Source organism: Monodelphis domestica, chromosome 7 (genome assembly GCF_027887165.1).
Source record: "Monodelphis domestica isolate mMonDom1 chromosome 7, mMonDom1.pri, whole genome shotgun sequence".
Classification (NCBI taxonomy): domain Eukaryota; kingdom Metazoa; phylum Chordata; class Mammalia; order Didelphimorphia; family Didelphidae; genus Monodelphis; species Monodelphis domestica.
The window spans coordinates 170,965,872-170,991,691 of record NC_077233.1 but is presented as its reverse complement, the minus strand read 5'-3'; the positions used below and the strand labels follow the sequence as shown (position 1 = coordinate 170,991,691).

The 25,820-nt window shown below is 47.4% G+C and overlaps 2 protein-coding genes across 3 annotated transcripts; one reads left to right on the top strand and one right to left on the bottom strand.

Moving 5' to 3' along the window:
• Positions 1-1,148: 1,148 nt before the first annotated feature.
• CD72 (CD72 molecule) lies at positions 1,149-12,228 on the top strand. 2 transcript variants are annotated; one of them, XM_007498801.2, is made up of 9 exons: positions 1,149-1,427; positions 2,145-2,252; positions 2,524-2,598; positions 4,485-4,574; positions 7,211-7,561; positions 9,908-10,080; positions 10,783-10,865; positions 11,517-11,656; positions 12,045-12,228. In XM_007498801.2, exons 1-8 carry the CDS (start codon positions 1,349-1,351, stop codon positions 11,650-11,652), a joined length of 1,095 nt encoding a protein of 364 aa, XP_007498863.2. In that variant the 5' UTR covers positions 1,149-1,348; the 3' UTR covers positions 11,653-11,656; positions 12,045-12,228. The 2 variants fall into 2 exon arrangements, with proteins under 2 accessions (XP_007498863.2, XP_056662034.1); XM_056806056.1 differs by lacking the exons at positions 11,517-11,656; positions 12,045-12,228 and having other exon boundaries at positions 9,908-10,865.
• Positions 12,229-12,311: 83 nt separating this feature from the next.
• On the bottom strand, positions 12,312-19,084 carry TESK1 (testis associated actin remodelling kinase 1). The gene is made up of 10 exons (XM_007498803.3): positions 18,112-19,084; positions 17,755-17,876; positions 17,611-17,659; positions 17,145-17,291; positions 16,873-16,955; positions 16,521-16,611; positions 15,835-15,918; positions 15,554-15,643; positions 15,203-15,320; positions 12,312-13,623 (listed from the first exon to the last, which is right to left on the bottom strand). The coding sequence occupies exons 1-10, from the start codon at positions 18,850-18,852 to the stop codon at positions 12,698-12,700; spliced, it is 2,451 nt and encodes an 816-aa protein (XP_007498865.2). The 5' UTR covers positions 18,853-19,084; the 3' UTR covers positions 12,312-12,697.
• Between the last annotated feature and the right edge of the window lie 6,736 nt (positions 19,085-25,820).

Below are 25,820 nucleotides of genomic sequence, written 5' to 3'. Positions count from 1 at the left end.
GGAGCTATCATTTTGGTCTGTTCTCAGCACCTAACAGAATAGTTGGTACTGAGCAGGCTTTGAATAAATACTTGATGGTTGATTGATTGCTCTTAAAAGCCTGGAGTAGAATACTTGGGGGCCAGGGCCAACCCAACACTGGGATCTGGTATCTCTTTGGGGTAGGTGTTAATGAGGTAAAGGGACCAGAGCAGCAACTTTAGTGGTAGAAGTAAATTTCTTGATTTGTAAAATGAAAGCTTTGGTCTAGAAATCTAAATTCCTTTCCAGCCCGGATGGTTAACAGGCTCTATTTAGCCAAGAGTGAGGATGGTAGTTGAAATGGGGAGATAGGGAAGGAAAGGGCTTTAAGTAGAATTGCTAGTGGCAGCTACTGGGGAGACCATTTGGTCCTTGGCTCTCTGGGTCCTCACAAGGTGCCAGATTACTGGAGAATTCTAGCCACACATCCCTGAGAATCTGACCTGGGAGAGACTCAGGGCTGGGTGTACTGGATGCTGGCAAACCAGGAACTGCCACTACAGTCAGTCAGCCAACAATTTCGATCAAGGACCTTCAATATACAGTCTATGAGAGGGGTCATAATGAAAAATGAAGAATGTGGTTCCCAACTTTGGGCAAAGTCTTGCTCTGATAACACCCTCCTAGGAGTTCAAGTAGAGGAAAATAGAATCTTTCTCCCTGAGAGATGGGTTGGAGAGGCGTGGACATGTCCCTGGGAAGACAGTCCCTATAACTCCCTAGAGACTGAACCTGTCAGTTTGCTGTAGAGTCCACTTTGAGTCCCTAAGTGGTCAGAGAATACAGAGTAGAAGATACCGGTGGATGGTGGAGGGAGGATCCGAGTAGGGAAGAATGGAATTAATCAGAGGAAATGATCCTATTACATTTGGGATCCCAATACCAAACCTCAGTTTCTGTTTCACCTGCCTCTGGTCCCTCTCTTCTGTGTCTGCTCTTTCCCTGGAGCCAAGCCTCAGTTTCTCCTTCCCTTGTGCCCTACTTTCCCATTATTAATACCATCCTGCTTCTGTTTCTGAATTGGCCCCACCTTCCACTTTACTGACTTCAGTTTGGGGGGGGGATGGTAGTGGTGGTAATTTCTTATATCTTCCTCTTTTGTGACTAAAAATCATCTGGTAAAGAGCTGTGGAGTATGACATGCTTTCAACAGGGAGTGGGCAGAGAGCCTCAGACAGACTAGGGTGAGCAGACAAAGGGGGGACAAGGAAGGAGGTGGGCCAAATAAGAAGGAGGCAGATAGCAAAAGGGAGGCTGAGAAAAAGGAGAAAGGGGGAAGAGAGGGAGGGACAAGATTGGAGGGAAGGACCATACAGTATTCAGGACCATGGCTGAGTCTGTCACTTATGCGGATCTACGCTTTGTGAAATCCCCTCTGAAGAGTCTCTCAGCTAGGCTGGAGCAGGGTAAGAGCCCTTGAGACTTCTCAACTCTAAAACAGCTTTATACTATCCCCTTCTCTGATTTCCTTCCTCCTAGGACTTCTCCTTCCCTGAGGTGGACTTGTTTTGTGCCCCGTCTCTTCTGAGCCCACTCCCCTATAGTTAATTTCCCTTCATTGACACTATTTCCCTCTATCCTGTCCCCCTTCACTTATCCCATCTCCCTGTAGTCCATCATCCTTTAGTGATACCATCTTTCTATAGTCCATCTTCCTTATAGCCCCAAAATGTTGACTGATTGATTCGACATCCTTTTCTGACTGAGCATCTCTCTTTCTGACCCCATCCTGGACGCTGACTTATCTAGTCCCCCATTGACTGACCTCCTCAATCCCTGAAGGGCTACCCTCCCCCCAACACACACACACCAACTGCTCCATTTCCCAGTGACTGATTCCCCTATGCTGACACCAAACACTATCAACTGATCCCTCTGCAGTGACTCTGCCACACTGGATCTAACTCCCAGATGCTTTTCCTGTATGCTAACCCCACTTTTCTAATCCATTTCCTACCCCTCATGCAACTATCTCAGTTTTCTAATCAATTATTCTTCCTGAATCCCCCAGTGACTGTCTTGCTATTGACTCCATTATTCACATTAATCAACTATACTCCTCAATGATTAAACCCCCATACTAACCCCAACCCTGACTAGCTATCTCCCCATTTCTCCTCTAGATGCTGAAGTGGATGATGATGGGGAGCTCACCTATGAAAATGTTCAGGTGCCTTCAGCCAAGGATGTGTTTTCCAGCCCAGCTCAGCCTGACCTTGGGGAACAAACAGGTGAGGGCTCCAGGGAATTCTGAGGGGAGTTTATATTGAAAACATGTAGGGTTGGAGTGGAGGAATTGTGTCGGGGGACCCTATGAACTCTAGGGAGAGGATTCTGAGTATACCTAGGGAAGATGAAATAGGGCCAAGGAAGATGGAAGTGTCTCTAGGGAAATGGGACTATCCAGGGAGGGTGTTCAAGAGATCTTAGAGGGACATTCAGAAACAGAGGGGTAGCCATAAGGGGAACACTTTGAAGATGGATTTATCCTTCTATCCCCAGGAAGGGAAAAGACAGAAAAGACAATTACTACACTTTTTTCTGAGACGCCACCAACTCCCAGACGGATCCTGCCCTGTAAGTAATAATCATCAGGCTCTCTGAGGCCAGTCTGAGTCTCAGGGTGGGAGCAATTTGGGGCAGGGAGATTCTGAAAGGGAAAGAAAAGAGATTAACTTTAAGAGAAAGAAAGGGGTAGAAAAAAAAGGATGCTAAGGCTTTGAAACACAGAACATTGGGCCTCAGGAGAGAATTTCTCTCTCTCTCTCTCTCTCTCTCTCTCTCTCTCTCTCTCTCTCTCTCTCTCTCTCTCTCTCTCTCTCTCTCTCTCTCTCTCTCCCTCTCTCTCTCCCTCTCTCTCTCTTCCTTCCTTCCTTCTTCCTGTCTTCCTTCCTTTCTTTCTTTCTCTCTTTCTCTCTTTCTCTCTCTCTCTCTCCCTTCCTTCCTTCCTTCCTTCTTCCTTTCTTTCTCTCTTTCTCTCTTTCTCTCTCTCTCTCTCTATCTATCTCTCTCCCTTCCTTCCTTCTTCCTTTCTTCCTTTCTTCCTTCCTTTCTCTCTCTTTCTTTCTTTCTTTCTCTCTCTCTCTATCTCTCTCCCTTCCTTCCTTCCTTCTTCCTTTCTTCCTTCCTTTCTCTCTCTCTCTTTCTTTCTCTCTTTCTCTCTCTTCTTTCTTTCTTTCTTTCTTTCTTTCTTTCTTTCTTTCTTTCTTTCTCTTCTTTCTTTCTTTCTTTCTTTCTTTCTTTCTTTCTTTCTTTCTTTCTTTCTTTCTTTCTTTCTTTCTCTCTCTCTCTCTCTCTCTCTCTCTCTCTCTCTCTTTCTTTCTTTCTTTCTTTCTTTCTTTCTTTCTTTCTTTCTTTCTTTCTTTCTTTCTTTCTTTCTTTCTTTCTTTCTTTCTTTCTTTCTTTCTTTCTCTCTTTCTCTCTCTCTCTTTCTCTCTCTCTCTCTCTCTCTCTCTCTCTTTCTTTCTCTCTTTCTCTCTTTCAAGTGTTGAAGGGGGAGGGCATATGGGAATATTGGGACACTAATGCACTGGGTTTGTCTGTTTGTTTTTTTTAAACCCTTACCTTCCATCTTGGAATCAATACTGTGTATTGGCTCCAAGGCAGAAGAGTGGTAAGGGCTAGGCAATGGGGGTCAAGTGACTTGCCCAGGGTCACACAGCTGGGAAGTGTCTAAGGCCAGATTTTGAACCTAGGACCTCCCATCTCTAGGCCTGGCTCTCAATCCACTGAGCCACCCAGCTGCCCCCTGGTTTGTCTGTTTTTTAAAAATCCTTCTGTCTTAGAATTAGAATTCTGTCTTAGAATCAATATTGGTTCAAAAGCCGAAGAGTGGTAAGAACTAGGCAACACAGGTTACACAGCTAGGAAGTGTCTGAGGCCAGATTTGAATGCAAGGTCTCCCATATCTAGGTTTGGCTCTCAATCCACTGATCTACCTAGTTGCCCCACAAGAGGATTTCTAGGCCTGATACAGACAGTGCTTCTCTGGGGCCATCCTTAGGCTATTGTTGAAACCCAATCTCCAGATTCTGTATTCTGCCAGCATTGGACCAGGGCCCTGCAATGGGCAGAGAAGGAAAGATGGAGGAAAGGTTCCTTGGATGCCCAGGACTAGATGGGAGTAGATGAAGAGAAAGAGAGGAAAAGCCTAGTATAGACAGGAACTGTTTGTCCTGGGGGCACAAACTGAAAAATTTAACCACATAATGACTCCCTCTTATAAGAGTTCCTACTCTATCCTACTTTATCTATCTGATGCCTTCATCCCTTCCCTTGAACACCTCCTCTCCCTTTCATACCCACCATGCCAGTGCCTTGACTCATTCCACTTCCTAGAAGGGGGAAATACCCCAATCTATTCCTATAAAGCCTCCCTCCTTTATAACGTCTCCCTCCCTTCCTAGGTTGTAAACTCCAACATCCTCCCCAGACACTGACTGTCCCAATCTTTCTCCCCTCAGACCCTGTGGCCTGGATACCATACATTCTCCTGAGTCTGCTGGGCACCTGTTTGCTGTTGGGTGTCACCAGCATCAGCCTGGGTATTCAATGTGAGTATGATTCCCTTTTGCAGAATATCTTTTAAAAATTAAATTCTTCTTTTTTTTCCATTATCAGGCATTCATTTCCCCACCCCTCTACCTCCAGCCTCCTTCAAAAAACAAAGTCCTCAAATCATATATGCATAGTCAAACAAAATAAGTTCCCATATTGGCTGTGCCTAAAAATGTATGCTTCATTCTACATCATAAGTCCATCACATCTCTGCTGGAGGTGGGCAGCATTCTTCATCATCAGTCTATGGAATCAGAGTTGATCATTGCATTGATCAGAGTTCTTAGTTATTTCATAGTTGTTTATTTTTATAGTTTTGTTGTTAAAACTTATTCTCCTGGTTTTATTCATTTCACTCCCTTGTAACGTATTTTAATAGTCACCCTGAATGAAGACAAGGGAACTGGTTTGGGCAGGGAGTCAAGACCTCTCATTTTATTACTCATAACCCCTCTCTACCTCACTGGAGACATATCCCTCTGCTTGAATCACCAATTGCCTCTAGATCGCACTCTTCATTCTGGACGATCTCCAAATGTTGTTCCTTGTTTCTAGACTGTACAAGCTCTGTTGTGTTAAAATTCTTTCTTCTTCTGGTTACCCAGATGAGACCTTTCCCTTTTTAGTCAGTATAGTAACTTTATAAGCAGACAGTATCAAGTGGTAACAGCAGGAAGTAAGATTGCAAAGAGGAACCTAGAAGTCACTGAAAGATTGTCCCAAAGATCAAAGGAGAATAATTTGCAAACTATATCATACATTAATCACAAATCACATGCTGGTCAGATGACTTTAAAAGATTGCATACCCTTTGATTCAGCTATACCACTATTGAGTTTGTACCCCAAATAAATTTTAAAAAATGGAGATGGTCCTGTCTGTACAAACATTTATAGCTGCACTTTTTGTGATGGCATAAAATTGGAAAATGAGGGGGTGTACCTTGATTGGGAAATGACTGAACAAAATGTGGCATATGATGGTGATGGAATACTATTGTGTTGTAAGGAATGATGAACTGCTTGTTTTTTTTTGTCTGTTTTTTTATGAACCCTTACCTTCTGCCTTAGAACCAGAACCAGTATTGGTTCTAAGGCAAAAGTGTGGTAAGGGCTAGAGGATGGGGGTTAAATGACGTGCCCAGGGTCACACAGCTAGCAAGTGCCCGAGGTCAGATTTGAACCCAGGACCTCCTGTCTCTAGACCTGGCTTTGAACCCACTGAGCAACACAGCTGCCCCAATTGCTTGATTTCTATAAAAACTGGCAAGATCTCCATGAAGTGATGTCAAGTGAAATGAGCAGAACTAGGAGAACATTATACACAGTTACGGATACATTATGGCACAATCAAACGTAATAGACTTCACTACTAGCAACAATGCAATGATTCAGGACAATCCTGAGGGACTTATAAGGAAGAACACGATCCACATTCAGAGAAAGAGCTGTGGGAATAGAAACACAGAAGAAAAACATATAATTTATCACTTGTTTATACGGGTATGGGATTTGGAGTTCCCGTTTTAAAAAATTATTATATTACAAAAAATGAATAAGATGGAAATGGATTTTGAGTGATAATACATGTATAACCCATGGAGATGCTTGTCAACTCCAGGAGGGGGGAGGAGGAAAGAGGAGAGGGAGACAACAAGAATCAGGTAACCATGAAAAAATACTTAAAAAAATCAATAAAATTTTAAAAGATCCATTTAGGCTTTCCTGTCAGAGCCTTTTGATCCTATGATAAGTATATCTCTGAGAAGTTCCAGACATCCCCAGGAAGGCCAGCAGAACAATGCTTCTGATATTTTTGAGCAGTGGATAAGTTAACTTTGGTTTTACTCACAACTTGGAGATGACTCAGATATGTTAATGAATGAACTGATCTTAAGGTGGCACAGATAAGAGTCTGCCTCTTACCCAAACCCTATAAAAATGAGGCCTCAAATCCTATTCCATGCCCTACCCTCCCTGCCAAAAGCATTCTTCTGTCTCCTTTGGGTCCATTCTGCCTACTGATCCCAACTCTAATCCATGGTGATGAAAATTACTCTCTGTGATTTCCCCCCTCCCCATCTTCCTAATGCTGCCTCTATATCACTGCCCCTCATACACACTTGTGATCCCTCCTGGTCTCTGTCCTTTGTGTGCCATTTGTCCCTATGCCTTCTATGCCTTCTTAAAGTGTGATTGCAGCCTCACTTCCCACGGCCATCGTGGTCTTCCCTGGTGAGTACCCACAGATGCCCGTCCCATTTAAGAATTTCATACATTTATTAGCAATGGTCTGTGAAAGTAGCTAAAGTTTATATATTCTCAGGTGCCTTGCAGGGTGCTCTATCCATTGCAGATGCCTTATGAAAGTTTGTCATTCTGATGGTCCCCATAACTGTGCTTTCCTAGATCACCCTCTTTCTTGAGCCTTTACCTCCTTACCCAACCACCGACCCCCAGTATTAAGCCCACAAGAACTTCATAAACCCAATTTGGTGAGACAAGAAGCTGAAAGAGGGCAGACATCCTGAATCTCATAAGAAATCGATGGAGAAAAATGATAAATGCTTAGAAGGCTGGAGAAATGTCGGGCTCTGATTTTCTCACCATCTCTGCTTTTCTGTGCCCAAAAGATATGCAGGTGTCTCACCAGCTCAGAAATGCCAACCAGGTCCTGGAAGCCACCAATGGTAGCCTGTGGCAGCAGCTCCAGATGGAAACTGACAAGTTGTCAAGCAAGGAGGATGATTTGCAGGCTAAGGAGGAGAAACTGGCCCAGACCCAGCAGCATCTGCAGGTAGAAAAGGAGCAGCACCAGGATGCCCAGAAAAACCTGCTGGCCTGCAGGTCAGAGCAGGATAAGACACAACAGAGCCTGGCTGATGAGAAAGAGGAGAGGAGACTCCTGGAAGATAAGCTGAGAAACTTGCAGGATGGGCTGAAGCAAGTCCAGCTCCTTTTTAAATGCTCGTTCCCAGGTAGAGGTATGAGGGTTTGGGGCAGGGAAGGGGGGGTCGGGTGGTAGCACTGACAAGGGACTAGGAAGCCAGCTGTGGAGTCCACGTGTAGATAGGATAGTGTAATGAAAAGAACACTGGACTAGAATTTGGGATCATTGTCTTTAACCTTGACCTCAGAATAATCTTTGATGCCTCTCGTATTCATTCATTCGTTTGTTTGTTCTGAGCATCTATGTATAAAATACTCTGCGAAGCACTGAGGGGACATAAAGATGCCCCACACAATCCTTGCCCTTCTAAGAGTAGAGAGTCTAGAAGGGAGGAAAAGGGCAAGGAGACGGATTTCTCAGTGGAGGGCAGAATGTTGGCAAACGTCACTTGGGTGGAAGACTGGTGCCAGGGAGTACTGAAAAAAAGAGACCTTCTGCGTCAACCAACTCCTCAACCTTGAGGATTCTTTCTTTGTTCTCTCTGGAATTTTCCTCGTCTTCACCACTTCCACTGGTTGAACCTTGAAGGTAGGATTTAGCCAGGCAGAGAGGAAAGGAAGTGTTTTCCATTGAGGTGTGTGGAGGTCAGAGGCCATGTAACCTGCTCATTGAGCAGACCTGCTTAGTTGCTGAAGCACTGAGGTAATGTGAAGCAACATGGGGCAATGCAGACAGGACCTGGGCTGGGATCCCAGGAATCTTTACCACCTATGACCTTCTCGACGTTGGCCAAGACTTTGCCACTCTGGCATTTAGCTTCCTCACCTGTAAAATGAGGGGGCGAGACTGGAGGGTCTCTAAAGTCCCCCCCCCAGACTTAAATTTATGATTCTATGCTTCGAATCTAGGCGGGCAATGGGAAACATGGAGGGAAATGCAGGTTGGAGTTAGGGTTAAAGCTGTGAATTACGGGAGAAGAAATTTGACTTTTGTAACAATAAGAGCCATTTATATGACTCTTTAAGGTTTGCAAACCACTTCTGTTATTATCTCACAGCATCTCTATGGAGTGGGTGCTATTCTCATATCATTTTACAGGATAAGGAAACTCATCCTGTTTCTTTATTTGAGGAATTATTATCCCCCTTTTATAGTTGAGGAACTTGAGGCATCAGAGGTTAATGACTTGTCCAGGGTCACACAGCTGATATTTGAATCCTAATCTGAACTCAGGTCTTCCTGGCTCCAGGTCCGGCATTGCTATTACAGGTTGTTAGGTCATGAAATGGCTAGAGCACTGAACCTCGAGTCTGAAAGACCCGAATTAAAATCTAGCCTCAGCTATGAGACCCTGGACAAGCCTCTTACCCTCTGTTTACTGCAATTTCCTGACTGTAAAATAGTAATCATAATAATAGCATCTCTCTCAAGGTTATTTTGAGGGTCAAATGAGATGATATTTGTAAAGTTCATAAGAGTTTTGTAAGGCTCTACTAGGGTAGAATTTGTGAATGTCTTCTCAAAAGCCTAGAAGCAGCTAGGTAGAACAGTGGAGAGGGCACCAGGCCTACCGTCAGAAGGTCCTGGTTCAAATCTGACCTCAGACTCTTCCTGGCTATGTGACCCTGGGCAAGTCATTGAACCTCATTGTCTAGCCCTTGGAACTCTTCTGTCTTAAAATTGATACTAAAATAGAAGGTAAGGGCTTAAAAAAGTTTTATTGTAAGTATTGGGGGCAGCTAGGTGACTCAGTGGATGGAGAGCCAGGCCTGGAAATGGGAGGTCCCGGATTCTAATTTGACCTCAGACACGTCCTAGCTGTGTGACTCTGGGCAAGTCACTTAACACAAGTTGCCTAGCCCTTAGTGCTCTTCTGCCTTAGACTTGCTCCTTAGGATACTTAGTATTGATTTTAAGACAGAAGGTAAGGACTGAAAAACAGTAACAACCACCACATCAAAAAATACAGATACTTTTTTTCCGGCATAAAGATAATGTTATCCAGAGAGAAGGAGAGAGGAAGGAAGGTAGCAAAAGGCCAAGAAGATTGAGAAGAAGCTAAGATGTAACTGGAGGGCCAGGCCACAGCCACCTAAGTTCCTACTCAGAGAAAAGAACCATTGTGGGTGTGGGTGTGGGAAAGAAACAAAGGAGGAAGGAAGAAGCATTTGTTACACAGCGCCTATGTGCCAGGCACTGGGCTAAGTGCTTTACAAGGCATCTTCCTCTTTGGGAAGTAGGTGCTGTCATGATCCCCTTTTTATTGTTGAGGAAAAGGAGGTTAAGGAACTTGCCTGGAGTCACACAGCTGGGCTGAGGTCGAATTTGAACTCAGGTCTTCCTGACTCCAGGAACGGAGGTCTACCCACCTAGATGCCTCAGTTATAGAATGCTAATGAGTCATTTCCTAGTTAAACCAGTGCTGTGGTCTCCTTTCTAGACCAGGAGTGGATTCGGGCTCATTCCTTCCCCCGATACTGCTGTCCTTTGGCGTGGGAACTAAATCAGAGGAAATGCCTGTACTTCTCAATCAGAAAGAAGACTTGGTCAGAGAGTGACTCGTTTTGTAAATCTATATCCTCAAAACTGCTTGTTGTAACAAGTGAAAAAAAAGTAAGAAAGCCTTCCTTCCTTTGTCCTACACCTCACATAGGTTCTTTGGTCCCTGGGCAGACAGGAGTGTTGGCAAAATGGAATGGAGCTGTCCCAGCTCTCTGGGGTGACTGGCAGGGCAATAATAGGGGTCCTCTGCTGTTATGCGACTCATGGTGCTCCTTTCCTCCCATCTCTCCTCAATCTTTTTTTTTTAAACTCTTACCTTCTGTCTTAGAATTAAAGCTAACTATTGGTTCTGAGACAGAAATGTGGCAAGGACTAGGAAGTCAGGGTTAAGTGACTTGCCCAAGGTCACACAGGTAGGAAGTGTCTGAGGGCACATTTGAATGCAGATCCTCCAGACTTCAGGCCTGGCCTCTATCTCCTGGGTTATCTAGCTGCTTCCCTTCTTAATCTTATGAGCTAGGTTCATGGAGCCTCATTCTGTGGCGTGAAGCTGAACCTAATGGAATGACTTACTTTCTCCATCCTTTCCTAGCTAGAAACTGAGTCAGGGTTTTCAAGGCTGTGTTTGAAAGAGGCAGGGAGGAAGCATCGGGAGGAAGGGAGGTGACAGCTACTGATGGGGGTCCACCTTTTGGTCTGGAACCATGAAAGCACAGCTCCCCTGACTCAGGCCTCCCCAAGGTGTCTTTTCCCAAAAAGTTTCTCTTTTCCTCTGGTCTTTCTCCACACATCCCAGTCTGTCTGTCATTCCAGCAATTCATAAACAGCCTACTTACTGGAGGAAAATCACATGAGGTTTTCTGGGCTCAGAGCGAGTATGCAAAGAACCAAAATGGGTAAGTTTCCTATAGATATAGTAAACACGTACCCCTCCTAGCTCTCCCATCCCCCCAGTTTCTTTACTTCAACTTCATATCAGCCCATGGCTGAGAATGGCCGTGGCCATATCCTCCTAGGAGAGCTCAGTGAAGCGTGGAGCACTGAGCAGGATGAGGAAGAACCCAGGCACCCTAACTCACAGTCTCTCTGACCAAGATGCCTCTAGCTGTGGGGATCTCTCGGGTCAGCTGGGAGGGGAGTGTCGGCAGGGCTGAATCCTGCCAATGAGAAAGCCAAAGGGGAACTTGGGGGGCCCGACTTGTGAGGAGGGTGCTCCAGAATCCCCAAACTGGTGCCGGGGGGTGATCCTTCAGGACTCCCATTCCCTCATGGTTCTCCGTTGGCCTTAAAGCCTCCTTTGGACCCTGTGAGGCAAGCCTGACCCACCCATACCTCTCCCCCAGACTCACCCCATCTTCTCTTCAAAGGCTCGCCCTGGGCTTGGGCTATCGTTGGGAGGGGAGGGCAGGGGCTGGAGGAATTTAGAGATTTCAGTCGACTTCTCTGGGGTGGGAGAAAATTGGAGTCATCAAAAGAGGGTGGGATAAGGGGGCTTGGGGGTGGGAGGTGGCCAGAGCTTGACCCAACTCCACCTTATTGCTCTTCAGACAAGACTGTCAAGTTCTGGGAAAATACTCTTATTACCATACAAGTTTTGATTCCTGTGAGAAAATGAATCGCTTCATCTGTGAGAAAGAGGCTGTCACCAGTCCTGTGGAGCTGAGGGACCCCTTGTTGCATTAGCTGGGTAAGTGGAGAGCAGCTCCAGAGAGGCAGCCCACCCTCTAGCTTCTCACAGCTGCCCTTCTCCCTCAGAGGAGGCATCTGGAACGCAGAGCCCGGATTGCGGGATGGTTGGGAGGTCGGTGGGCGGCGGGCAGGGGGCAGAGGCGCTCTTGGGGTGTGGGGGAAGCCGAGGCTTAGGAGTGGGATATAAGAAGCCTTTGGCAGCGCCCAGCAGAGCCTGGGAGCTCTCTGGCCGACACGGGGAGGCCGTCCTACACGTTTTCCCCAGCTCAGAAAGGAGCACGTGTGTCGCCGACACGGCGGGCAGGGGGGGGATTTCAGTGGCCGCTACGCTTTCAGGCAGTGTCCCCGAAATTTCCCCCCCTCTCTCCTCCTTGTCCCCATTCCAGCCACTACAAAGCTTCAGAATTCATGAACTTCTCCAACCCTCTAGGCCCGAGGGGCAGGGCCTAGATGAAGGCCTGGACGGACGCTTCTCCAGCCATAGCCGATCAAGTTCAAGAGAGGCTGGACCTCTCCGGTGAAGAGAGAGTCCAGCCTCAAGGCGGGGTATTTGGAGGCAGCACCTTGGCGGAGGTGCCTGGCCCCGCTGGGCCCCCGTAGAGGGATTTGCTCTGAGAGAGGGGATGAGAAGGAAGGGGAAGAGGACGCAGGGCACACTGGGAGCGGGCGGCCCGGAGCCAGCCAGGCAGTTTTATTGAAATCCTTTTAAATAATTTGTGTGTTAGTCTTGTGTGCGAGCCACACCACGTGTCCGTGTCCGTGATGCCGTGTGGGACCCTCGAGGGTCCTGGGGTGGGCTGAGGAGAGCTCCAGCCTTTGAGTCCAAGCTGGCTTGGGGAGGGTGTCCCGGGGTCCCCGCTTCTGTCCCAGCCTCCACTGCCCAACAGCAGACCCCAGTTTCTTGGGCCTAGGCGGGGAGTGGGTCGCTGAGGGCTGGCCCTGCCCAGGCTCTAACTGCTCTATTCAGGGGATATTCTGGGGGCCTTCGGAAGACCAAAGTTCAGGGCACAAGGGACAAGCTCTCCCCCACTCTCTGTCGCTAGGAGCGGGCTCCGGGCAGCTGCAGGCCGGGCGTGGGTGGCTTGGCATGGTGCCCTCGGTGGCAGAGGAGACTGCCAGCCTCACAGTTCAGATTGCGGTAGCGGGCTACAGCAGGTGTCGGCCGGGGGCACACAGACAGGAAACTGAAGCTGAAGGGGCCAAGGCAACAGCCAGGGCAGGGCAGCCCCTCCTCAGGGTCCCTGGGGGCCACGGTGGGGGGCAGGGGGGCAGGCTCAGTCCGCTCCAGGGCTGTGGCCTGGGGCAGGCTGCGCTGAGCTCTGCCCCAGGGCTGGCCACCCCAGCCTGGGGGGGAGCTCACGACCACAGGCGAAGGGTTGTTGTTGAGCAGGAGTCCCGGGGAAGGCCCTGCCCGGGAGGACCAGAGCTGGGAGGCCGAGGAACAGGTGCTGATAAAATTGTCGTTGACTGCGGCGGGGAGCGGGGCGGGCCTCGGCCCCGGGGGCTCTGTTTCGGGGCTGCTGCCCCCACAGTCCATCCTGTCCTCCGAGAAGGGGCCCGCGGGGGGCGGGCCAGGCCCAGGCAGAGCCGTCTCCATCCTTCGAGGCAGCTCTGGGGAGGAGGGGAGGGAGCGGCATCTCCGGGCGGGGGTTCCTGGCAGGGGCCGGGGATAAGGTGGCTGGACCAGAGGCTCAGGCGTGGTCACTGGACTTGGGGTGGCCGTGGGCAGTGGCAACAGGGGGACGGCCCTTCTGCTAGGAGTGTCCAAGAGCTTGATTCTGCCACCCCAGAGGTCTTCCCTCTGGGAGAAGGGGTTCACTCTGGTCTGGCTATCCCCCCAACAGGGCAGCAGCCCCGGGGACGGTGGCAGGAATAGGTCCGAGCGGCTCCGAGCAAGCCGGGGGTCAGGGGGCAGTGGCAAGTGCTGAGGAGGAGCAGGAGGTGCACCATCTCTTGGGGCAGGCGCTGTGGAGACAGACAGTGGTGGTCAGTGTTTCTGGCCCCCAACTACTCCCTCCCGGTCCCAAGGACTCCCCCAACGCTTTCCCAAGCCCTTCCCCAACCTAATTGTGACTGGTGCAAGGGCCGAGGACACAAGCCCTGACGCTCCCTATCAGTCAGCGAAGAGGGGATGGGTGGTGGGGGAAGCAGAAGGCCCCAAGGGTGACCCAGCCCCTGCCCACCCATCCTGATTGGTTTTCAGAGTAGGATCACACAATCTAGAAACCAAAGGGAACTTGGAGGGCATCTTTCCTCCAGTTTTTAACTCTCCTCATTTTGTAGCTGAGGAAACTGAAGCCCAAAGAGCTGACATGACTTGCCCAAGCAGCAGTGGGATCTGAACCCAGGTCCTCCACTCCGCTACATTATCTTACTCCCTTCCTTTAAAATTTTTCATTTAAATTCTGTTCTGTTCAATTCTGAATTTAACAGATAGCCAGGAAAATGGACATTTCTGTATTCCTAAGAGAACAGAAAAGAGGATGCCTTTGAAACTGTGGATCTATTATGTAAAGCTGGATTTAAAAAAATAAATGATTAATTCTAACAAATAACTTTCAAAGCTGTCCTGATTCTTTCTGTTTTTTTTTTAGGTTCCATACATTTTTTTTTGAAACCCTTACCTCCCGTCTTGGAGTCAGTACTGTGTATTGGCTCCAAGGCAGAAGAGTGGTAAGGGCTAGGCAATGGGGGTCAAGTGACTTGCCCAGGGTCACACAGCTAGGAAGTGGCTGAGGCCAGATTTGAATCTAGGACCTCCCGTCTCTAAGCCTGGTTCTCAATCCACTGAGCTACCCAGCTGCCCCCTTCCATACATTTTTTAAAAAAGGATGCTCATTGGGGGCAGCTGGGTGGCTCAGTGGATTGAGAGCCAGGCCTAGAGGCAGGAGGTCCTAGGTTCAAATCCGGCCTCAGCCACTTCCTAGCTGTGTGACCCTGGGCAAGTCACTTGACCCCCATTGCCTAGCCCTTACCACTCTTCTGCCTTGGAGCCAATACACAGTATTGATTCCAAGAGGGAAAGTAAGGGTTTAAAAAAAAAAAAGGATTCTCATGGACTCTCTTTCTTTTCAATACCCCATTCCTGCCCCTACCTACCTCTTTTCCTTCCAACTCCCAACCTCCCAATTAGAAAAAAGAAAAAAGGAAGGACCGAGTCTTTGTAACAGATATACAGTCAAACAAAACAAATCCCTACACTGGCCCTCTCAGAAAATTTGTGAATCCATCACATACTATTCCCACAATAGATGAAATATCAAGGAGCCAAGTCAGAGCCTCCCAGACACAAGGAGAGGAGAGAAGGGGTGCTTTACGGCTCTCTGCTCCCCGACTTGTTACATTGTTTACTTTGTATAGATTTTCACTGACTTATCTGTACCACGATTGTTTCTCCCAGTTAGGAAGGACTTGAGGATAGGGACTGTTGTATCCCTTCAAAATTCCTCTTTGCCCCTCATGATGTCTGATAATCCAGGACCATCTTCTTCCATCCCAATTCCAGTGCCCCCACATATCATCCCCCTGATTTATTTTCCCGTACCCTGGGTTGGGGCAGAGCGGACTGGTTTCACCAGGCTCTGGGGCCCAGGTAACTGCTCCAGGATATGCTCCAGATGCTGTGTGATCTCAGTGAAGGGGGCTCGGGAGCTGGGCTCCATCTGGAGAGGAGATGGAGTTTGAGGTTCTCACCCATGAGAGCTGCTCCTTACCTCCAGCCCCCAAACCTCTGAAGAGTGCGTCGGGCACTGACATGCTGGTTACAGTGAGGAACATGCAGGACTGTGTGAGGCTGAGGGGTCAGGGATTGTCAGTGTGTGTGTCTGTGTAGGGGGAGGAGACTAGGTGGGGGGCATCACCCAATGGGCTTGAGGAGAGAAGTGGAGCCTCTTACACTACAGCAGTGGATGGCCAAGAGGAGGAAGGGTGGGGGGCAGTCCTCTCCAACCAGGGCACGGAAAGCAGCAACATCCAGGCCAAAATCCTGAGGGAAGAGAAGATCAACCTCTTCCTTCTTCCTCCCAGGTAGCTTCTCAACCCTCTGCCAACCAAACCCTTGGTGCTAGTTGGTGCTAGCCCTCATCCCTCATTCAGAGTCCCCTCCCTCCAGGAAGCTCTCCCAGATTAAGGAAAAGATATATTGCTCCTTCCCTCTCCTCACCCAATAATGCTCACCTCAGTTCGGGGCAAGTAGTCAGGGTCAGCAGGGACCCGGGCAATGAGTTCACACAGGACAATCCCAAAGGCAAAGACATCAGCCTAGGGTGAGGACGGTGTGGGGGGATTGAGGGAGAGAAGCACAGAGTGGGATTAACAACTCCCTTTATCTCTAAATATGGGGCCCCAAGATGTTCAGAAATGTAGGTTCTGGCTAGGGCATGGGGGGGTGTCAGGTATGTTTGATGGGACTAGGAAAATCTAAGGGCTCTAATAGCAAAGGGTATACTGGAAGGGCTCAGAAATTCTGTGGGGGGCCTTAGAGGTCTCCAATGTGTCTGGGATGACTGAGAGATTGTTAGATCATTAGAAGCTTCTGGAACAGAATTCAAAAGGTATGAAGAAAACTCTGTAGGTCCTAACTAGAAAATCAATTTAAAGAGTCTTTGGAAGGTCTCGAAGTGGTGCTGAGAGGTTTCTCATTCACTTATTCATTCAATTATAAAGTACCTTCTGTATACAGAAAACTATAAAGTTTAGGTGCCGAGATGAGCTTATTGTCAAATGAGTTCACATCGGACAATCCCAAAGGCAGATTCATCTAATTGAAGGACAGGACACAAACCCCACCTCAGGGAGTTCCTGAGTGATCTTGAAGAAGGAGGGGGTGGTGTTTTGGAGGGGGTGGTGTTTTGGGGTCTTACCTTCTCATCATATAGTTCTCCCCGAAGTACCTCAGGTGCCATCCAGTATGGGGAGCCAACCACAGCCAATGGTTCCTTCCTTGCCCCCTCCCTGCAAGTAGAGCAGGACCTGAGACTTGACTCATTCCATACCCTTCCAAATGACTCTTTCCCACCAAAAAACGGGTACCACGAACCACCCCAAAACTCAGACTGAGCCTCAGGGAAAGAGTCGTGGAGGGGCATCATTCCATTGGGATTTCTATGGAGACAGACATTTTAGTAAGAAGGCATTTGGTGGACACAAGGTTTGGGGCTGAAGGATGATCTTTAGTGGGCTGCTATCAAAAGGGGATGGGACTAGTCACTCTACCTGTACACAGGGATCTTTTCTGCCAGTCCAAAGTCACCCACCACAGCTGTAAGGCCCTCCTCTTCCCGACGTACCAGGCAGTTCTGACACACACATACACATCACCAACACCCCAATTACCTCCATCATGCATCCAGTATCTTTCCAACACCCCACACCCCCATTCCTCCTAATCCCCTGGCCATGCTCTTCAATGGTCCCTACTGCAATACCTCCCCATTTTGCCACGTCCCCTGCATGCATTCACTTTTATCTCACAGCCAAAGGCCTACCTTGGAGGTAAGGTCCCGATGGAAAACCCCCTTAGCATGTAGATAGCGGAGGCCCCTCGCAATGTCCAGGGCCAGGCCGAGCCTAGCTGGCCAGGTCAGAGGCTCTGAGGAGCTGAGGAGCTGCTCCAGGGTTCCCCCATTAATATACTGTAGGATAAAGGAGTGGGGTGGGGGAGCACAGAGAGGCCAGAGGAGTCAAGGCTGTGCTCCAGGTCCCTCTCCAATCCTTTCCTGGGGGTTATTGGGGATTCTGCAGGACAAGATGAGTGCCAGGGCAAGTTCTTTGTATAGAAGAGGCCAAAAGAAAGGGGATGGAGCCATGGGGTCATAGGAGTGCGGTCACCACTCTCCCCAATCACTTTTCTGCCAGTTCCCCCCGACGCTACTAACAGCTCCGCTCCCGCCCCCACCCCCACCCCTCGACAGCCCCCCTCCCCTATCTTAGCCTGCCGGGGTCCATCCTCACCTCAGTTAGGGCGTGAAGCTGCCCTTGATGCACGCAGACCCCCATGAACCTGGGGAAACACGGGGAGGAAAGTAGGGTTAGAAGAGACCTCATCATCCCAGTCCTGCTCCTACCTTCTGGAACTCAGCTCCTGTTTGCCCTCACCGCAGGATGTTAGGGTGCCGAAGTCGGTTCATGAGTTGCACCTCCCGAAGTGTGTTTCCTCGGTTACTGGGAAGCCGGTTCATCTTCAGCACAAGGATCTGTCCAGACTGTCGGTGGCGGACCTAAGGGATGTGTTGTGGGGCAGGCCCTTAGAGCCCCGGCTCAGCAACTCTTCCCTCACACCCCAGCACTCTTCCAGTAGTCCATCTCCCGGCCTCCCATTCCGTTCTCTCCACCCTCTTTTATCCTCCAACAGCAGCACCCCCCCCCCCCATACACACACACACGAACAGCCTTACCCGCCGCGCGTTTTCTTCTCTACCCCCCAGTCCCTTGGTCCCCTGCCCCAGGCCGCACCTTGTACACGTCGGAGAAGAAGCCGGCCCCGATCTTCTCCGCGCAGTGAAAGTCGTCCACTCGGGCCAGGCTGGACACCGCGCTGCGGAGCGCTCGGTAGGAGGAGGGGCGGCCCCCGCCCCCGGGCGCCGGGGGCCCCTCCCCCCCGGCCTCCCCGGGCCCTTCTCCTGGCCCCGGCCCGGGCCCAGGGCCGCTCAGCGGGGGCCGCTCTCCGGCCATGGCCGGACCGTGCGCCTCTGGTTCACATCGCTGGGGCCCTAGAGACCCGGCAGGGGCCTCTCGGCGAGGCCGGAGGCTGGAGGGGGAGACGGCGCGGGGGAGCCGGCCCAGGGGAGGCGGGGCGGCGCAGGGACTTGGGGCCCAGAGATCTGGGGAATCTGGGGGATCCCGGGAATCCCGGGTCCGCCCCCGGAGCTGGCAGCCCGGGACCGGGCCGGATCTGCCGTCCGCTGCGCTACGCCCGCCTCCGAGGCTCAGGCCCGGGGTTCGGGCCGGCCTGACAATCCCCAGGCGCCGGACGGGAGGGCGGGCTCGCTCCCCCGGGGGATGGCAGGCTCCGAGGCCGCCGCCGCCGCCGTCCCCTTTCTCCGGCTCGGGCTTCGGCTCGGGCTCCGGCTCCGGCTGGGCTCCGGCGCTGCGGCCTGCGGGGGGCGGGGCCCGGCCTCCGCTTAACTCCTTCCCGCCCGGAGCCTCCCGCCCTTGAGCCTCCTTCTCAGCCTCCTCCCTAGGTCTAACCTCCATCCCTGCTGCTGCGGGGATTCCTCTTTGTTCTAGTCTCCTGGCCCTCGCCCTGGACCCCAGGGCCTGGGGCTCTCGGGCCGGGCTAGCGCGGCTGTTCTAGGGACTGGGGGCAAAAGGTGCCAATCTTCCTCCACATCCTACCTAGGAGGGCTTAAATTTCCCCAGTGGCTCTCACTGACAAGATCTCCTTTGATCTCACAGCACCCTAGTGAGGTAGGCATTATTCCCATAATAATATAACTTTCATTTAGGTAGTGAGTGCCTTAAGGTTTAACAAAGAGCTTTCCTCACAACAGCCCAGTGAGGTAGGTGTGCCAGTGGTATGATTAGCTTTTTACAAATAACTCATTTAATTTTTTTATAGCTTGCTTTAACTTTTACAAAATGCCTGCTTCAAATAAAGAAAAAAAGCCAATGATTCATGTTATCATCGCTTTAGCGCTGAAGAAATCCTTAGATATCATCCAGGTCAACTTTCTTTGGACTTTGAGAATTTTCTTTTTATTATGAACTATACAAACTAAGAAAGATCATTCAATATATAAAGAACAGAAGAGATTTGTATATATGAAACTGGGAACGTGTGGTTTGTTTTTTAAGTGTATACCAAATTTAACATGGCAGCAACAATATTATGCTGCTCGTCTCTGACCCTTTCAGAAATTCCTTCTGCTCCCATTATATTTTTAAATGTTTCATTAATGCTTTTTTCCTTTTTTGCATCACTATCACCACCCATCAATTCCCCCTTCCCTCATGAAACCCTTGTTGTTCAGTCTTGTTGGACTCTTCTATGACCCCATTTTGGGATTTCTTGGTAAAGATGCCGGAGTAGTTTGTTATTTCCTTCTCCAGCTCATTTTATAGATGGGGAAACTGAGGCCAACAAAGCTAAGTGACTTGCCCAGGCTCACACAGCTCAGTGTCTGAGCTCATATTTGAACTCAGGTGTTTCTGACTCCAATCCCAGTGTTTTATTCACTGTTACTTAGTTGTTCAAAGCCCTACCTTGTAACAAATAAGTATAGTTAAAACCAAATCAGCACATTAGGGAATGTGACAATGTTATGTCTTGTGCTACTCCATTTTTTCCCCCTCTTTCAAACAAATGATTTAATAACCTTTGCCAAGAGATGGGAAACATCTTCATGGTCAGCCTAATTTCTTTTTTAATCCCTTACCTTCTGATTTAGAATTATAGTATCTGTTTGAAGGCAAAAACAAAAACAAAAACAAAAAAACAGTAAGGGCTAGGTTAAGGGCTAGGAAGTGTCTGAGGTCATATTTGAACCCAGGTCATTCCAACTCTAAGCCTGTCTCTCTTTCCATTGGATTACCTAGCTGCCTGCAGCCTAATGGATTTAATTGGTCATTTCACTGGTCAGAGCTCTGAGAGTCAACTTCATTTTTACAAATAACTTGTAATGATATGTAGTCTTTGCAAAGTTCTTTCTTCACTTTCAGTGAACTGAGTGAAAGAGTAATCCCATTTTAAAGATAGGGAAACTGAATCTCAGAGAGATTAAGTGCTCACTCCCCAAATCATGAGCTTGGTAAGTGTCTGAGATGGAATTAGAATCCAGTCTCATGAATTCTAATTCTTTGCCCTTTTCATCATCCCCAATTGCTTCATTATTTTATAGGGCACAGGAGGCTAAAGACTTACCTAAGGTTATACAGACAGAATAATGACAGAGGCAAGACTCAAACATAGGATTTCTAATCCTGGTGGGACCAGGTCAATGTACCACAACCAAATCCTGTTGGGCTTTCACCTATTCTGGCTCCAGGATAGAGGGGGAAAGGAGGCCCACTTACTTTGATGGTAATGGTTGGAAAAAACGATTTTTCTTATGTACTAATTGGAGAACCACCATTCTCCTCCACTTTCTTCTGATGTGAAAAGTGGTACCAGTGATGGATTTTAGCCTGCAACTTTGGTGTTCTGAACCCACTACTCCCATGAAGTTTCCTGTTTTTTCACTGGAGCTAGTCATCCAGCTACTGGTTGGGTCCCACTTTCCCTCCTCTTCCAAGTCTTATTATTGGTCATTCATATTTCTTCAGTTAACCCTACATTCGGAATCTGACTGGTCCCCCATGTGTGTTCTAAGCCTTCGATCTAGGGGATGGAGAATTTCCTTAAATCTCGTGGAGGCAAACACCACCTGCCTAGATTGATCCTAGTCCTTCTCCCTCTCCCGCGCCCTATCCCTCATTAGGACCCTTCCTTCTAAGGCGTGAATCCTCCTCTTCAGGGCTAAGCCCCCCTTCTTGTTAGGTCTCCCTTGATGTGACCCCTCTCAGGGGTGAGAGGTTACCTTCACCTGTATCCCCGCGGCGGGACGCCCCGCTCCAGTGATTTCACTCGAGCTTCGTCCCTATCATTTGTTACTCTTCCCTAAAGGTGACCCCTCCCCTCATTGTGACCTCGCCCACGCTGCGAGCTGTAGGTGACAGGTGGTTGTCTCCCCCGTTAGAGCAGGCTTCCTAGGGTTCTGCGTGTCCTCCCCCGGGATTGCCTGGTGTCACCCTCCACACTCAGGGGGCGCCTTCGCCTTAAATGTCGCGGGATAAACTTAATCCAGTTCAGCCTGGATCGGCTCTCCTCTTCCCAGGGTTAGAGAAGGGGCAGCCAATAGTGGAAAGGAATTGGATGACGCCACCGGCTGCTGGGTAGGCTCTCTCCCGTGTTCTGGGTCCAACTCCGCCCTCGCGCCACCTGCTGCTTCCAGTTTGTTCCCGCCCAAGAGTAGGAGCCCTCGAGAGGCCCGAGTTGGAGCTGGAGGGGCGGGGAGGTCGCCGAGAGAGAGATCTCAGAAGAGAGAGAACAAGGAGGAAGGGGTGGGGGAGAACCGATACACGGGAGAGAAATAAGAGAGTCAGAGTGACACCAGGGAGACTGAGACAAAGGAGAGAGACACCAGAGAGACAGACACGGCAGAGGCTGAAACGAGACAGACAGACACGGGAGAGAAAGAAAGACATGGGGGAGACGAGAGAGACAGAGAGACAGAAGTAGAGAAGAGACACATGAGGGAGAGGCAGAGACACAAGAGACCGACGGGCTCGGGAGAGATAAGAGAGAGACAAGAGACCCAGAGAGACAGAGGTAGGCAGATGGATACCCGGGAAAGATAGAGAGACGACAGAACCATGAGAGAGACAGAAAAAGAGAAAGAGAGACATACAGAAGCAGAGACAGGTGGAGAGACATAAATTGAAACTGAGACAATGAGACAGATAGAGCCAGACACTGAGAAAGAGACAGAGACAGAAACAATGGAGGCAGACAAAGGTCGAGGAATCAGGCACCCAAAGAGAGAAACCAAAAGAATGACGGAGTCCGAGTCTGGCACTGAAACTGGAGACAGGCGAAGAAGGGAGATGAGACGTTAGAGCAAATAAGATGAACAAAGATGGAGGGAGACAGGCACAGAAAAAAAGGGGGGGGGTGCCGAGATAAAGTCCGAGGAGGGCGGAAAAGCAGAGATAAAGGACAGAGACAATATTTGAGCAAAAGAGTCTGGCACAGAGAGAAAAAAAGATGAAAGTGAGAAGGGGAAGAGACTCAAAGACAGAGATATCACCCGGGGGTTGTAGATCAGCAGGAACAGAGAGACGGGGAGACCCAAATTGAGAGACAAGACAAAATTGAAGAGAGAGAAGCAAAGATAGTGGGAGAAAGAAGAGAAACAGAGACAAAGGAGAAAGTTGCACAAGCCGAGAAGGTGATTGTGACAAACCAAGAGAACCAGGGAGAGAGATGGAAGATGGAGCTGTAGGTGAAGACAGGGAGAGATTAAAGAGCCAATCAGGTACCCTGAGGCTGGAAAAATGTTGAGCCCTCAGTGAATCTAGGACTGTGGGTGCCTCATAGCTGATACCTAAAAGATAAATGCTTTCAAGGGAAATATGGACCTAAAGGTTTGGATTTTTTAAAATTATTTTTTCATCAGTAAAATCTGCCTTCTCACCTCTCCCATTTTCAAATGAGAACAAAGAAAAACAAATCCCATTACTCACATTTAATCAAGCACAACAAATTTCCACACTGGTAACATCCAAAAAAATTTTGTCTCATTCTGGTTTTTTGAAATTTTTTATTGTCATGCAAAGCACACTTCCATTTTGGTCATTGTTGTAAGAGCACACTCTTACATAACCAAAACCCCAAATAAAACCATAAATACACTGATGTGAAAGTTCTTTCTCTGGAGGTGGAGAACATTCCCGGTCATAAATCCTTCAGGACTGGCCCAGATTGCTGACAGTAGCTAAGTTTTCATAGGTGATCATTGTCCAATATTGTTGTTAATATGTCCAATGATCTCCCAGCTTTGCTTATTTCACTCTGGATTGGTTCCCACAGATCTTTCTGACTTTTTTTTTAATCACCTTGCTTATTATAGCACAATAGTATTCCATCACCAGCATGTACCACAATTTGTTCAGTCATTCCCCAATTGATGGACATCCCCTTGATTTCCAATTATTTGCCACCACAAAAAGAGTAGTTATAAATATTTTTGTACAAGTAGATTCTTTCCCCCTTTTTTATTTTCTCTTTGGCATACAGACCCAGTAGTGACATTACTGGATTAAATAGTATGCACAATTTTACAGCCCTTTAGGTATAATTCCAAATTGCCTTCCAGAATGGTTGGATCAGTTCATAAATCCACCAACAATGTATTAGTGTCCCAATTTTGCCACATCACCTCCAACATTTACCACTTTACTGCTATATTGGTCAGTCTGATAGGTGTGAGGTAGTACCACAGAATTGTTTTGCTTTTCTCTTATCAAGATAAGAACATTTTTTCTTATGATTATTAATGGCTTTGATTTCTTCATCTGAAAACTGCCTGTTCCTATCCTTTGACCATTTGTCAATTGGGGAATGACTTGTATTCTTCTAAAATTGACTTAGTTCTTTATAAATTTGAGAAATTAGGTCTTTATCAGACATTTGTCATAAATTTTCCCTCCAATTTGTTGTTTCCTTTCTAATCTTGGTTATATTAGTTTTGTTTGTACAAAAGCTTTTTAATTTAATAACATCAAAATGATTCATTTTACATCTTATAATATGTTCTTCTAATTTAGTTATGGTGTCACTCTTTATATCTAAATCATATATCCATCTTGTATATGAATTACAGGTCTATCTATACCTAGCTTCTGCCATACTGTTTTCCAGTCGCATTCTATTTTATGAGTCCTTCACCTCTCTATCAGGAGGTGAGTAGTATGTTTTATTAGTAGTCCTATGGAATTGTGGTTGGTCATCATGCTGGTAAGAGTTACTAATTCTTTCAAAGTTGTCAAAAATGACAATTGTCATTTGTATAAATCTCATCTGTTTATTCTGCATCTGTTTATATGTCTTCCCAGGTTTCTCTAAAAACCATTCCATTCATCATTCCTTATAGCACAAATAGTAAATCATATTTATAAGCCATAACTTGCTCATCCATTCCCTATTTTAAGGGCACCCTCTCAGACTCCCATCCTTTGTCAACCCCAAAAGAGATGTTAATATTTGGGGTATCCCTATTTTTTAGGACCAATCCCTCCTTTAATCTACCTGTATTCTAATTTCCTCATCTCCCTTCCCGTCTTTCCCTTCTATTTCACTCATGAATGAAATGTATTTTCTCTATCCAACTTCATTTGAGTGGCTGTATTTTTTCTTTCTTTGATCAGTTTAAATGAACTGGAAGTTTCTAGTGTTAGTTGCTTCCTCTTTGTATAGATGTCTAGTTAACCACTCTTAAGATAATTTTCCCTAGCCTTCTTTCCCTTTATTCTATCCCCCAGTATATTTCTCTTTCCTTTTCTTTCCATTAAAGACATAACAAGGATTCTTAGACATTATGTAATTAGACTCCCTCTATGACTCCAAATGATGTTAAGAGTTCAGAAGGGGCCACATATGTCATATACCTCTATTTGAATATAAGCAATTTATTCTTGTTTAGTCAATTATCATTGTTTATTCATGTTTACCTTTTTTATGTTTCTCTAAACTCCTGTGCCTGAATTTCAAAATTACTCCACTGCTCTGATCTTTTCATGAGGAATACTTGGAAGTCCTCTATTTGATTAAAAAGTCCATTTCCCCCACTATAGCATTATGCTGTTTTGATAAGTATTGTTATTCTTGGCTGTAAGCCCAAATCCTTTGCCTTCTGGAATATTGTATTCCAAGTTCTCTGCTTCTTTATAGTGGTGGCTGTTAAATTCTGTGTGATACTAAATATGGCTTCTTAGAAACTTTTCTTTCTGGTTGCTAGCAGTATATTTTCTTTTACCTAGAAGCTCTGGATTTTGGCTCTGATGTTCCTGGGAGTTTTCATTTTGGGGTTTATTTAAGGAAGTCACTGTTGAATTTTTTCTATTTCTACTTTGTCCTCTAGTTCTAAGAAGTTTAGAGAGTTTTCAAAATTTCTTAAAATATATCTGGGCTCTTTTATTGGGGGTGGGTCATAATTTTCATATAGTACAATGATTCTCAATTTTTTTCCTTTTGATTTGTTTTTCAGATCAGTTGTTTTTGCTATGAGATATCTTACATTTTCTTCTATTTCAATCTTTTGACTTTGTTTCAGTATGTTTTGTTGTCTTATAGAATCATTGGCTTCTCTTTAGTCCATTCTGATTTTCAGGGAATTTGTTGTCTGGGCATAGTTTTATATTTCCCAGGTCAAACTACTAATTTTCTTTCCAATTTTTTCTTCTATAGCTTTCATTCTTTTTCCATCCCCCCAAGTGCTCTCATTTATAAAAACATTTGTCCTTTTTAAAAAATCTTGCTCCATCTCTTCCAAGGATTCTAGTTGAGTTTGTCCTAATTTGTGTTTTTCTCTGAGACTTTGCTGGTAGATGTTCTGGACTTATCTTCTATGTCTTGAGCTTCCCAGCCACCAAAGGTTAATTTATTATGGTGGAATTCCTTTTTTGGT

Bases quoted from the DNA above. Each gene is read 5' to 3' on its own strand.
- CD72 (XM_056806056.1), top strand. From the start codon at position 1,349: ATGGCTGAGTCTGTCACTTATGCGGATCTACGCTTTGTGAAATCCCCT. The intron at 2,599-4,484 runs GTAAGTAATAAT...TTCTCCCCTCAG, and splicing joins TCCCAGACGGATCCTGCCCT to ACCCTGTGGCCTGGATACCA. The intron at 7,562-9,907 runs GTATGAGGGTTT...TCTCCTTTCTAG, and splicing joins ATGCTCGTTCCCAGGTAGAG to ACCAGGAGTGGATTCGGGCT.
- TESK1 (XM_007498803.3), bottom strand. From the start codon at position 18,852: ATGGAGGTTAGACCTAGGGAGGAGGCTGAGAAGGAGGCTCAAGGGCGG. The intron at 17,660-17,754 runs GTGAGGGCAAAC...GTGTTTCCCCAG, and splicing joins CGGCACCCTAACATCCTGCG to GTTCATGGGGGTCTGCGTGC. The intron at 16,612-16,872 runs GTAGAGTGACTA...CTCTACTTGCAG, and splicing joins GAAAAGATCCCTGTGTACAG to GGAGGGGGCAAGGAAGGAAC.